We start from the raw sequence: 12,370 nt of genomic DNA, 5'->3' as shown, positions 1-12,370 counted from the left end.
TTCTCAGCCAGCCCTGGGAGGTGCACACTGCGCGCCAGCAACAGTCTGGTTCCCACGAAGGGACTTTCTGGGGAGGCAGGAGCTCCTTTCCTCAGGCAAAGATTTTTCATTCCTCCAGTTCCTCCGGCAGCCTCGGCACTCACCGGGCTATTGACCCTCGAATCAGACCTGGGTCCTCAAGACCTCCTGCAGGCACCTCCTCCTCCAGGGAGCCCTCCTAGGATCACCCCTTCTCTCGTGCTTGATGTCTCCACCAGGCACCATCCTTAGGAGGGAAGAGTGCTGGGTCAGGCTCCATTCAGTTCTTCACTCTCCCTGCCCCAACCTCTGCCCTCGGACCCAGGCTCCAGGGCTCAGCAGGCCCCCGGGCTCAGCAGGAAGAGCTGAGGTGTGAATGGAGCTTGGTTTTCTGGGGGCCATTGTCCTGGCCTGTGGTGTGGGTGTGACCTTGCCTCTTCCTTTATTTTTTGTAGAGTCGGGGTCTCTCTATGTTGCCCAGGCTGGTCTTGGGCTCCTGGCCTCAAGCGATCCTCCTGCCTTGGCCTCCCGAAGTGTTGGGATTACAGGCACGAGCCTCCACGCCCAGCCTGCGACCCTGTCCCTTAAGCTGGCTGTATCAGCCCTGGGTGAGCAGGGAGCAGACCCCGAGGGGCCTGCAGGCTTCCTTCCTACGGATGGACCACGGGTGGCTCTACAGCCATCCTGCCTGGGCCCCTTGAGATCTGCCAAGCTGCCATCACCCATCACTGCCCCCTGCCTGCTCTCTCAGCCTCACTTCTCACAGGAGCCAGGCAGCAAGAGACACGGATGCCCTGAGAGAAGGTCATCTCTGCAGTCACACTTTCCCCACCACCCCCACCACGGCCAGGCTCTCTGTGCCCAGGCCCCCTGTCCCAGCAGGATGGCGCTTGGACCCCTGAGGCGTTGCTAGGGGATTAAGCAGGGGCTCCTCACAGGGACCCCAAGGCAGCTGCAGGGATGACCACCACTACTCCCCCTCCACTTCTCAGGCATCCTCAGCCAGGGTTTGTCTCCTCTGTTGTGAGCTCAGGCATCACGATTGCCTGAGTCAGGCCAATGCCAGGCCAAAGTGGCTGATCCTGGGGTTCTGTTAGCTGAAAGGCAGCCTCCTTTCCTGGCTGGGGATGGAGGAGGGGACAGGGGAGTCACTTGGAGCCGCAGGGAGAGACCTCAGGAAGATACTCCCTGCCTGAGGTTGAAGCGCACACAGGATAAGACGAGATGGAGGGAGCAGCTGTACTTGAGCCAGGATGCAGCTGTGCCTGAAACTCACTGCCCTGGACTTCGTGGGCACAGGAAACAGCGCGTGCTCCTTGTCCTGAGGCCCTTTGGAGTTGGGCTCTGTCACTTTCCACCAAACTATAGCAACTAATACCTGGCTCTCCCGTCCTCTCTGCCCTTCCCACCACCGAAGCCTTGGGCCCAATTCTATCTGGTCTGCAAAGGCAGGTAAACCAGACTCAACTTTTTATTCCAAGTCGGTGGCCTCAGACGCCATTCTTGTCACACCCAGGCCCTGAGCTCGTCAGGATGCACCCGGAGCTGGCTCAGAATGTCACGGGGGAAAAAAAGGCATGGAACAAAAAAAGAAAAATTTACATTCCCAAATTCAAATGAGCTCCTGCAGACAGAGAGAAAGCAAATATGGGTTCCTTGGAAGAGGCGGCATAGCGCTGGCCCCAGACCCCCGCAGGTGCCTTGGCTGTAACCAGCAGGACAATTGTCCTGCACTGGCCCTGGCGGCCCTGCGCCTCACCCCCATATTACTCACCAGCAGCTGTGTCCCCATGCAGCAGAGACAGAGCACTGCAGGGACAGCACCTGGGCACACCACCGGCTCCAAAGAGAAAGGTCTTTTCTGGGCACCAGAGATGCTGGTGGCAGAGCTGCTCTCCCGATGGCACAGGGTGATGGGACAGCATCCTGCTGTCCGCTGCTGTGACACCAGCATGGCCACCAGCCCAGAGCTCCTCTCCTCCCAGTCCCTGACTGCCCATTTGACCAGTCTCATCTCTTGAACATCCATCCACTTGGCAACTCAACCTCGACACCCTCAACAGGGCACCTCTTCGTCCCCCAAACCTCTCCCTCTGGTTCATTGTCAGCACCGCCTTTGAGGCGTTTGAGCTCAAATCATGGAGTTGGGCTGGGCCCCTCGCCTCCTCTGCCCTCTCATGCCAACCTCACATGCCAACCCATGTCAGAATCTGCCCAGGTCTGCCTGCCCCCCACTGCCACCGCCACCGCCACCATCGCCTCCCCTCTGGTCTCTCTGCCCTCATCCACCTAGAGACCACTCTCCAGTGCAGTCAGGGGATCCCGTAAAAGTGTTCCCCAGGCCCTCCTGGAGCACCTGTCCAAGAAAACACCAGCATCCTTGCAGCAGCTCAAGGCGCTACAAGACCTGCCCCTGGAATGCACTTCCCATGCCCGTGCCTGAGCTCCAGCCGCATGAGCTTCCTCTTTGTCCCTGGAACATGAACGTGGTCCACCCCTTGCCCTTCACTCCTGCTGTTCCCCTTCCTGGAACTCTGCTCCCTCCAATATCCACCTCCCTCTCTTCCCACTTTGCTCATGTGTCTCCTTAGTGGAAGCTCCCTGACCACCCTCTCAAAATTGGAACCTGGGCTGTGTCAAGGTGGGTCCTCCAGGAAGCAGATGCTGAGACAGCAGGGGAGGTAGAGGGATGTGTTGGGGTGAGGCCTGTGAAGGATCGGGGGTCAGGGCACAGGGGCAGCTGAGCTGGGGCCCCACCTGGCATGCATTCCCTCCCTCCTGCACTCTCCCACCTCGGCTGTGGCCACTGCAGGTCCTGGAGGCTCACGCTCCTTCCCTGCACCCTGGCCACTGGACTTGCTCAGGCTGGGGTGGCCGCACTTGTCCATGCACAGAAACGATCGGGCCAGGGGGTGCCATGGCGCCCAAGAGGGCCCTGAGTCTCACACTCAGCCCCTCCCACCCCTCCTCTTCTGAAAACAGTAGCCTCACCTCCTCCTGCTGATCAGGGTCACTCACCCTGACAGAAAGGTGGCTCCTTGTCTTGTCTGCTGGAGCTCAGGAGCTCAAAGTGCCTGGGAGCCATCCCCAGTGTATCCCCAGTGTCCCTCAGAGATGAGAAGCTTGAGCCCTGCAGAGCCCGGAGTTTGGAAAGCACGGATTCCCCTGATGGATGCCAGGCGGGGCCCCTCCTGCTCCTTCCCTGGTCCTGAAGGTCTATAGTCTTCTTGTTGGTAGACGTAGCACCATGGAAAGGTCTCTGCTCTGTCATCCTTGTCTGCAGGGCGGCGCCAGCCTCAAAGGTGAGTGCCCCAGGCTGGTGTGCCTCCGGAGGCTGCTCCTGGGTGGTGTGGCAGGCCAGACCCTGGTGGGCCCATGGCCAGGGGGCCATGCCGGCTCCGACTTCACGGGAAGAGGGTCCACTGGCCAGATGCCACACTGTAGCAGTCTCTGCCTGTGGATCTGGAGTCCATAGGCCCCTGGATTACAGTGTAGGCTCAACAGGCAAGAGAAGCCGACCGACACCCAGAGCAGGTCTGTGGCCCATGAGGACTGGGGAAGAGGACCCATGGAGCCAGCTCGCCAGCAGCTATTGCTGTCCTCAGAGAATGTCCCCTACTTGGGGCTGGGTGTTGAACACTTGTTGGCGGTCAGACATTCAGAGGCAGCAGCAGCAGATGGGCCTTGGGAGGTGGGGGTCGGTGGCCTTCAGTGGCCTCCAGGGCGGCCACTGCACTCAATGGGGCCTCACTGCACTCACTCACCTTGACCATCCCAGTTCGAGGGTGGCCAGTGACAGCGGCGCGCTAATGTCGTGTCTTCAGGGCGGATGGCCTCTGGTGGGTGTTTGCTTGTGATACGAAACCAACAGGCTAGGCCCATAGTCACTTGGCCATCCACATGGCTCTGACCCAGAGCTCCTGTCTCCATCTCTAGTCCTTTTTCTCCCCTGCCCGGACCAGCCTGCCGGGACATTGGCCTCTGCCCGTGAATCCAGGGATGGTCTCGCCTGGCCACTTTCTTTTTTCATCACAAGGTACACAACATAGCCACTCCCTGGGACAGAGCCTCCCAGGGCTAGACAGGCTACACAGGGACCAGCCCCACGCACTCTGCATTGTCGTGGCCGCATCAGGCTCCAGCCCAGAGGGCACTGGCCTCCTGTTTGGGCAAGGACGTGGGCCTCTCGCATGGCTGCTGGTCACCCTGGTGCGCTTGCTGACCTCAGGTTGGGCTGGACTGTGGCCATGGAGGGGGTGGGCCTGTGTGACCTCGGCAGGGGGCTCACCAGCGTTGCAGGGTGGCAAGTCCTGCCCAACTTTATGGCCTTCAGGGGCTGGTGAGGTCAGGTACCAAGCACTCCCACCGAGTCTGGTCGACAGGGGGCGTTCACGGCCGCCAGCCCCGGTCATTATCAGACCTCGGGGCCAAGCCAGGCCCTCTCCTCTCCAGGCAGCCTCCATTTACAGCAGCTCAGAGAAGTTTGGTAACTCACCCGGGGTCACACAGCTGGGTCCCCACTGCCAGGAGTTGAACCCCGGGGCCTCCTTCTGACTTCCTGCGAGGGTGCCCTGAGGTGACCCACAGGCATGTGATGGATATGTGTCACCACTGTGGTGATGGGCTGCAGAAATGGGTCCCCTGGCCGATGCCATGCTGTGTGGGATTCCCCGCCTGTGGGTCCAGATTCCGTGGCCCCTGGGTCTTGGTGCAGGCTCCCCGGGGGTTTCAGAACAGCTGGGGGCAGGTGTGGGCTGAGCTGTCCCCCTGAGGCTGTGTGGCAGAGAAAAAACCATGAAAGCCCCTTCTGTCTGGGTCATCTGGCCCAGGCCGGCACTGCCCAGGCTCTCCAGGGCTAGTCAGTTCACGGGGAAGCCTGGGCAGCTGTGAATGACAGGGGAGGAGGGGTGGGGAAGGAGAATGACTGGGCCAGCCTCCAGACCACTTCATCCTTGGTTGTTTGGGGCTCCAATTTATATTCCCCATTCCAAGATGGGGACACTGAGGCTTCAGCCAGTGAAGGAGAGAGCCAGGGCCCCCTCTGAACCCCCACCCAATGCCATCTCCTGCAGCCTCAGTGGGTACTTGTGGAGGAGACGGGCTTGGGGAGGAGTTCACTCAACAAGAAGTTGCTGGTTTGGGTGGGGACAGTGAGTCAAGGGCTGCAGCAGGGCTGGGTGGCAACTCTGGTGGCCCCACAGCCCCTTGCTGCCCAGTTCCATGAACTTCCCCTTGAAAACTTTTCCCTTGAAAACAGCCCCTCCTCACTGGGTGAGTTAGGGTGGGGTGCAGGGAACCTGGGGGAGCCAGTATGAGGAGTAGGGTTTGCAGGTGGAGTGGGATGAGTACAATCGGGTAGTCAGAGAGGGAAGCCGAACCCCTCCCGTCAGAGCAGACTCCTAGAAGCCATGGAATAGTGGGCTGGCTGGGGCCACTGGTCTGGGGGTTCCTCTCTGCAGTCAGCCCTGAGGTGGCAACAGAGGAATCCCAGCCCCTCTCTCCCCAAAGTTTGTGAAGCGCCACTTGGGGTGAGGGGAAGGGGTAGGTCCCCACAGGATGGGGAAGCTGCTATAAGTAGGGGAGTGACAGTGCATGTCAGTGCCTGGGGTGCCCCCTGCAGCCCCTCCCCCAGACACACGCACTCTGCCCTCTTTGAGGCACCAGGGATGCCTTTGGCTGGCAACAGAGCAGAGTTGCTGCTTCCCTCTCCTGGGGCGCAGCTCCCTCCCTGCCTGCTGTCTGATGTGTGTCTCACTGTTGGTGGGTCCCCAGCCTGGCTCTGGTGGCTGCTTCCCTGGCCTGTGGGTGTCTGTGTATCTGAGTGTGGGCATGTCTGTCTGTCTGCCCTGAGTGTTTCAGGCGGAATCTGTCCTTGACCCGGTGTATCTGAGCGCATGTGTCTGGTAGTGGGGGCGCTCCCTCCTGCCACCTCTCCTCTCCTCCCCCATCCCTTCCCACAGGCGCTGACACAGCCACCACCTGCGCCCTGAGCGCAGTGACCTCGTCTGTCCCTGCAGTGGCGACTGCCCCGCTGTCCACGGGGGTCCGTGGCTGGGCTCCAAGCGGCTTGCTGCTCCCTCCTCAGCCTGAGGCCAGCGGAACCCGGGCTAGACGCGCTCCCCTCCGGCTGGGTCCGCCCGGCGCCTCATCTTCCCTTATGTAACTCCACATCTGCCTGAGCCTTGCAGGTCACTTTGGACCCTGCACTGGGCCCTGTCCACAGGGAGGCTGGCACCCAGGGTCCGTGCAAACGGGAGGTGGAGCGGACCCCTGGTCTGGGCACCGGCTTTCCAAGACCCCTTCCTCCCCATCCCTTCTCCTCCAGACGTTCCTTCCCCGGGAGACCCACATTCCCAAAACATGCACCGAGGAAATGCCCCACAGGGCAAGTTCCCCGGAGCGCGGGTGCAGGCGTTTCCCCCACCCCCACCCCGGGTCCCCACAGGCGCCAGGGCTCCCCATGATGACCGGGTAGGGGTCCCCAGGGCCGAGGGCACGGGAAAGGCCGAGCAACCCAGACCCCGCCTCCGAGTGCGCAGGCTGGCTGACCGCAGGCGAGCCCCCAGACCCGGTCAAGTCCCGGCCGGGCTCCCAGCCAGCTGCCGTGAGCGCAGGGGCTGGGCTCCAGCCTGCCTGGCGGGCACGCGGCGCTGTCCGTGGTGCTGCCGGCGCCGGGCGGGGCGGGGGCGGGGCGGGGGCGGGGCGAGGGCGGCAGCCAATGGCGGGGGTGCTGCGCGGGGCGCGCGGGGCGGTGGGCTGGGCGCGGGGCGCACTCGGCTGCGCGTTGCGCTCCGGGTGCACGGTCGCGCCGGCAGTGGCTCAGGCTCCGGCTCCTCTCCCGCTGCAGCAGCAGCGCTGCTGGCCCCACTGGGCTCGGATCCAGCCCCGGCCCCCTCGGCACCGCTCGCCCTGGCCCCGGCCCCAGCCCCCCGGACCATGCGCTGGGCGCCCACCGGGGAACCCCACCCGGCCAAGGGCCCGCAAAGACGAGGCTCCCGGGCCGGGACCCCTCCGGCCGCCCAGCTCTCGGCCGGCGCCCTGTCCCGCGTCCCGGAGCCGCGTGAGCCTGCGGGGCCATGGAGCGCGCGCCGCCCGACGGGCCGCTGAACGCTTCGGGGGCGCTGGCGGGCGAGGCGGCGGCGGCGGGCGGGGCGCGCGGCTTCTCGGCAGCCTGGACCGCGGTGCTGGCCGCGCTCATGGCGCTGCTCATCGTGGCCACGGTGCTGGGCAACGCGCTGGTCATGCTCGCCTTCGTGGCCGACTCGAGCCTCCGCACTCAGAACAACTTCTTCCTGCTCAACCTCGCCATCTCCGACTTCCTCGTGGGTAAATCCCCAGCCCCCGGCCGCCATGGGACCCAGGGGCGCCCAGCGTGGCCGGGCCAGCGGGGACTGGAGCACGGACCTGGGTGGCTCCCGCAGGCACACGCCCCACCAGGGGACCCGGCCTGGGAAGGGGGCGTCCGGAGCCCATGGTGTGGGGGGCACAGGCGAAGTTCCTTGCCACTCAGGCCTTGGGACAGGGGCTGGAGAGAGATGTCCCCGGGAAGGGACACAGGCACTGGGCGAGGCGCAAGGCGCAAAGGCAGCGGGTGCAGCCCTGGTTCCTGCGCTATAGCCAAACAAAGGCTGCTGCGGACTTAGGACGCGCGGAGGGCGCAGTGGGGCGGTTTAGAGAAGGTCTGGGGGAGGGGACATGGAAGGGGGATTTTTAGAGCTGTGTTGGGGGAGGGGACCGTGGGGAAGGTGGGGGTTGGGGGAGACGCTGGAAGGAGCGCGCTCTCGGGTGTCCAGGCCGTGCTGCCGGGGGGGGGGGGGGGGGCACGCGGAGGGGGCTGGAGTGCCAGACACCTGTTGGGGCTGTGAGGTGCGTCTCCCAGACGCTCCAAGCCTGCTTGGCAGTAGTAGTAGCGGCTGGCGGCTGGCGGCTGCAACCAAGTGCCCTTTCAGCGGGGAAAGGCTTTCTTGTTGTCTAAGCTGAGAGGGAGGGCTGTCCAACGCCAGGGTAGAGGGGCTGGAGTCCAGCAGGGGGAGGGGAGAAGGAAATTGTCTTCTTTCCTCCTTTGAGGGCTGGGAGGGCTGGACAGAAGTCCAGGGAGTCCCGACTCCAGGCTCTTGGGGTCTTGTGGTGGCCAGAGTTCCCCACGCCTGGATCGTCTCTCCTGCTCCCAGGCCCAGGGGCACCGGTGGTGCTGGGAGCTATGTGGGGGTGAAGGCTGGCGGCAGGGCAGAGTTTGTGGCTGACACCAGGTGGAGGGGGCGGTAAGATGAGGATGGCTGGTCCCAGAAAAGCAGCCCAGGTTCCGCGGTGTCTGTGCTTAGGTCGGTCTGTCCCCTGTCCCCTGGCTGCATGGTCCCACTGTGGCCCTACTCCCCACAGGTGCCTTCTGCATCCCACTGTATGTGCCCTATGTGCTGACGGGCCGCTGGACCTTCGGTCGGGGCCTCTGCAAGCTGTGGCTGGTGGTGGACTACCTGCTGTGCACCTCCTCCGCCTTCAACATCGTGCTCATCAGCTATGACCGCTTCCTGTCGGTCACCCGAGCCGTGAGTCCCGGGCTGCGGAGCCCCTGCTCACTCCTGCAGGGACAGTCGGGACGCCCATGGGAGGCATCGGGGTGGGGACGGCCACTTCTGAGTTGTGGGCAGAAGTGGGCTTGGTCCCACTGATTTTGCTGCTGACACATGGGCCACTCGATGGCCAGCTGCCCACTCTGGGCTACGGATGCAGCCAGACTGTCCTGGCCCAGGCAGGAGGCAGGGAATCTGGATGCAGATGTTCCTGAAGACAGGGCTGTCACTGCAGCCCCCGCCCTGGGGCAGGTCCACAGTCCCCAGAGTTAAGGGAGGATCTGGGGCCAGAGGCCCTGGGTGACCACAGTCTCCAGAGTTAAGGGAGGATCTGGGGCCAGAGGCCCTGGGTGACATCCCTCACACACGCGTGCGTGCAAGCGTGCCCACACACACAGGCCCTGGGAAGGCAGGCGGCAGATCCTGACTCCACAGATTTCCCTTTGTGGGAGCGGCCACCTGAGTCGGGGACTCTGCCCCACCCAGGCTCCTGCATCAGGGCCATGCAGCCCATGGAGCTGCTGCTGAAGTCACTCCTTCCCCTTCTCATCTCCTTGGCAGCTCACCTCCACAGGGCTGTATGGGGGCCTCTGCAGGGCTGAGGGCAGGCTGTTTCGTTCTAGCCTAGAAAGGCCAGGAGACAGGATGCAAAGAGCATGGGTTTGGGGTCCTCTTGAGCCCATCCCCCTGTGGTCTCTCCCTCCTTTCCTGGAGCCACCAGGCATGGGGCACAAGGAGAGCTGCCACGAAGGGTAAAGCGGCCAAGCAGAGAGCCTGGCATGGGGGTGCTCTGCCCACCTCTCATTAGCAATAGCTGTGAACATGGCTCCCGCTCTCACCAAGGTAAATGCCTTCAGGCTTGTGGGGGAGGTTGGCAGGGGCTCTCAGGTCCTCCTCCTCCAGCTGTCCTACCTGGGACCCCTCAGTGGGATCCCTTGGCCCTCCCGCCCCCTCTCCCCACCAGCTGATTGCTCTCTGCCCTGGGGAGGGCCCTACCCTCCCTCCTTGTTCTTCCCCAGAGGCCCTGATGTCGATCTGGGATGCTTTGTTCTGTGGTGGGGCGGGGGATGTCTCCCAGCAGTGGGCCAGCTTGTGGCTTCATTCCTGCACTTCCAGCTCCCAGGGGTGCAAGCACCTGTGCGGGAGTGGGGCTGGACCTCCCACCCCAACCTCTGGAGATGGCTCGGGCCTTTGCAGGATCAGGATGCATCATGTCAGAAACAGCTGTGTGCGCGCGTGGTCTGGGGCCCATGCTGAGTCTGGTCCCAGGGGTGCAGGGGCCAAGGACAGGACCCCCAAGGAGCTCACAGCTGGTAGGGGGGTGGTAAACAGGCAGCCTACAGAGAGTGAGGATTTGGGTTGGTCCCAGGGAGCTTCTGAGACTCTCACTGAGTGTGGCAGGGCACTAGCCTGGGACCCCAGTGGGGAGGGTTAGGGGAAAGGAGGGGAAAGAGGGAGGGAGGGAGGACAGGAGGGGAAGGGAGGAGCATCCTGCCGAGGGAATGGCCCACACAGGGTCCCACAGGCTGCAGGGGCACACCCAGTCCAATATTCCTTCCGCCCCGCCCCGACCAGCCTGCCTGTTTGTAGGTCTCATACCGGGCCCAGCAGGGCAACACACGGCGAGCGGTGCGGAAGATGCTGCTGGTGTGGGTGCTGGCCTTCCTGCTGTACGGGCCGGCCATCCTGAGCTGGGAGTACCTTTCCGGGGGCAGCTCCATCCCCGAGGGCCACTGCTACGCTGAGTTCTTCTACAACTGGTACTTCCTCATCACGGCCTCCACCCTGGAGTTCTTCACGCCCTTCCTCAGCGTCACCTTCTTTAATCTCAGCATCTACCTGAACATCCAGAGGCGCACCCGTCTCCGGCTGGATGGGGCTCGAGAGGCAGGTGGCCCCGAGCCCCCGCCTGAGGCCCAGCCCTCGCCACCCCCACCGCCTGGCTGCTGGGGCTGCTGGCAGAAGGGGCACGGGGAGGCCATGCCGCTGCATCGGTACGGGGTGGGTGAGGCGGCCGCGGGCGCTGAGGCTGGGGAGGCAGCCCTCCGGGGTGGCGGTGGGGGCGGCTCCGCGGCCTCACCCACCTCCAGCTCTGGCAGCTCCTCGAGGGGCACCGAGAGGCCGCGCTCACTCAAGAGGGGCTCCAAGCCGTCGGCATCCTCGGCCTCGCTGGAGAAGCGCATGAAGATGGTGTCCCAGAGCTTCACCCAGCGCTTCCGGCTGTCTCGAGACAGGAAAGTGGCCAAGTCGCTGGCCGTCATCGTGAGCATCTTTGGGCTCTGCTGGGCCCCGTACACGCTGCTGATGATCATCCGGGCCGCCTGCCACGGCCACTGCGTCCCTGACTACTGGTACGAAACATCCTTCTGGCTCCTGTGGGCCAACTCGGCAGTCAACCCTGTCCTCTACCCGCTGTGCCATCACAGCTTCCGCCGAGCCTTCACTAAGCTGCTCTGCCCCCAGAAGCTCAAAATCCAGCCCCACAGCTCCCTGGAGCAGTGCTGGAAGTGAGCGGCCTGCCAGAGCCTCCCTCAGCCATGCCCCTCTCAGCCCAGGTCTCCTGGGCAGCTGGCCCCGCTGCCCCCCACCTGGCTCGTTCCCCCAGGGGTGAGCCCCGCTGTGTCTGTGGCCCTCTCTTAATGCCACGGCAGCCTCTCTTGGGCCACCCGCCCCGGTATGGAGGCACCTTCCTGGATTGGCCAGAGGGCCCCTCACTGGCTAGACTGGAGGCTGGGTGGCCGGCCCTGCCCCCAACACTCTGGCTCCACCGGGAGGGACAGTCTGGAGGTCTCAGACGTGCTGCCCACCCCCCGCCAGTGTCCACCCTTCACAGTTACTGGTGTTCTTCCCAAAGCAAGCGCCTGGGTGTGCCCCAGGCCTCCTGCCCTAGCAGTTTGCTCTGCACGTGCACACACCTGCACACTGTCCCTCTCCCCGGACAAGCCCAGGACACTGCCTTTGCTGCCTTCTGTCTCCTGCATAAGCCTCGGGCCTGGCCCTTTCACCTGTCTTCCCACCAACTCTCTCTGCCCCCAAAAGTGTCAAGAGGCCCTGGGAACCTCGAAGCTGTTCTCTGCTTTTCCATTCTGGGTGTTTTCAGAAAGATGAAGAAGAAAACATGTCTGTGAACTTGATGTTCCTGGGATGTTTAATCAAGAGAGACAAAATTGCTGAGGAGCTCAGGGCTGGATTGGCAGGTGTGGGCTCCCACGCCCTCCTCCCTCTGCTAAGGCTTCCGGCTGAGCTGTGCCAGCTGCTTCTGCCCACCCCGCCTTTGGGCTCATGCTGGCCCTGGCGGCCAAGCCTGCCCTGGCCACTCCGTTTGCTCGGCCAGGACCTCTGGGGGTTGTTGGGAGGAGGGGGCCCGGCTGGGCCTGAGGGTCCCAAGGCGTGCAGGGGTGGTCCAGAGGAGGTGCCCAGGCAGGGGCCGCTTTGCCACGTCCTGTGCACCCGTGCCACGCGCTCTGCATGCTCCTCTGCCTGTGCCCGCTGCGCTGCCCTGCAAACTGTGAGGTCACAATAAAGTGTATTTTTTTATTGGTGCTGATTCCTGAGGACTTTGTGGGGTGATCAGAGCCTTCGTGCTTTGAGGAGAGACTCCAAGGAGATAAGAAACCACTGAGAGACATGCGTGAGGCTGAGGTCTCTGTGTTTTCTTCTAAGTGTGGGGGGCTGCAGTGGGGATGAAAGACCAGCCTGCTACCCCAGGATATAATCCCAACAAGGACTTCATATGCCCTACTGCCAGACCCCTGCACTTCTCAAGACCTGGCTGGCGGGTG

The 12,370-nt window shown here is 63.4% G+C and overlaps 1 protein-coding gene across 2 annotated transcripts; it reads left to right on the top strand.

The window, feature by feature from the left end:
- The first annotated feature begins 6,787 nt into the window (after window positions 1-6,787).
- On the top strand, window positions 6,788-12,125 carry HRH3 (histamine receptor H3). 2 transcript variants are annotated; one of them, XM_023183312.1, is made up of 4 exons: window positions 7,095-7,344; window positions 8,398-8,564; window positions 10,179-11,095; window positions 11,689-11,716. In XM_023183312.1, the coding sequence occupies exons 1-4, from the start codon at window positions 7,095-7,097 to the stop codon at window positions 11,714-11,716; spliced, it is 1,362 nt and encodes a 453-aa protein (XP_023039080.1). The 2 variants fall into 2 exon arrangements, with proteins under 2 accessions (XP_023039081.1, XP_023039080.1); XM_023183313.2 differs by having other exon boundaries at window positions 6,788-7,344; window positions 10,179-12,125.
- The last annotated feature ends 245 nt before the right edge of the window (window positions 12,126-12,370 follow it).

This window comes from Piliocolobus tephrosceles, chromosome 20 (assembly GCF_002776525.5).
Source record: "Piliocolobus tephrosceles isolate RC106 chromosome 20, ASM277652v3, whole genome shotgun sequence".
NCBI lineage: Eukaryota > Metazoa > Chordata > Mammalia > Primates > Cercopithecidae > Piliocolobus > Piliocolobus tephrosceles.
This window is presented reverse-complemented; position numbering and strand designations above follow the sequence as displayed.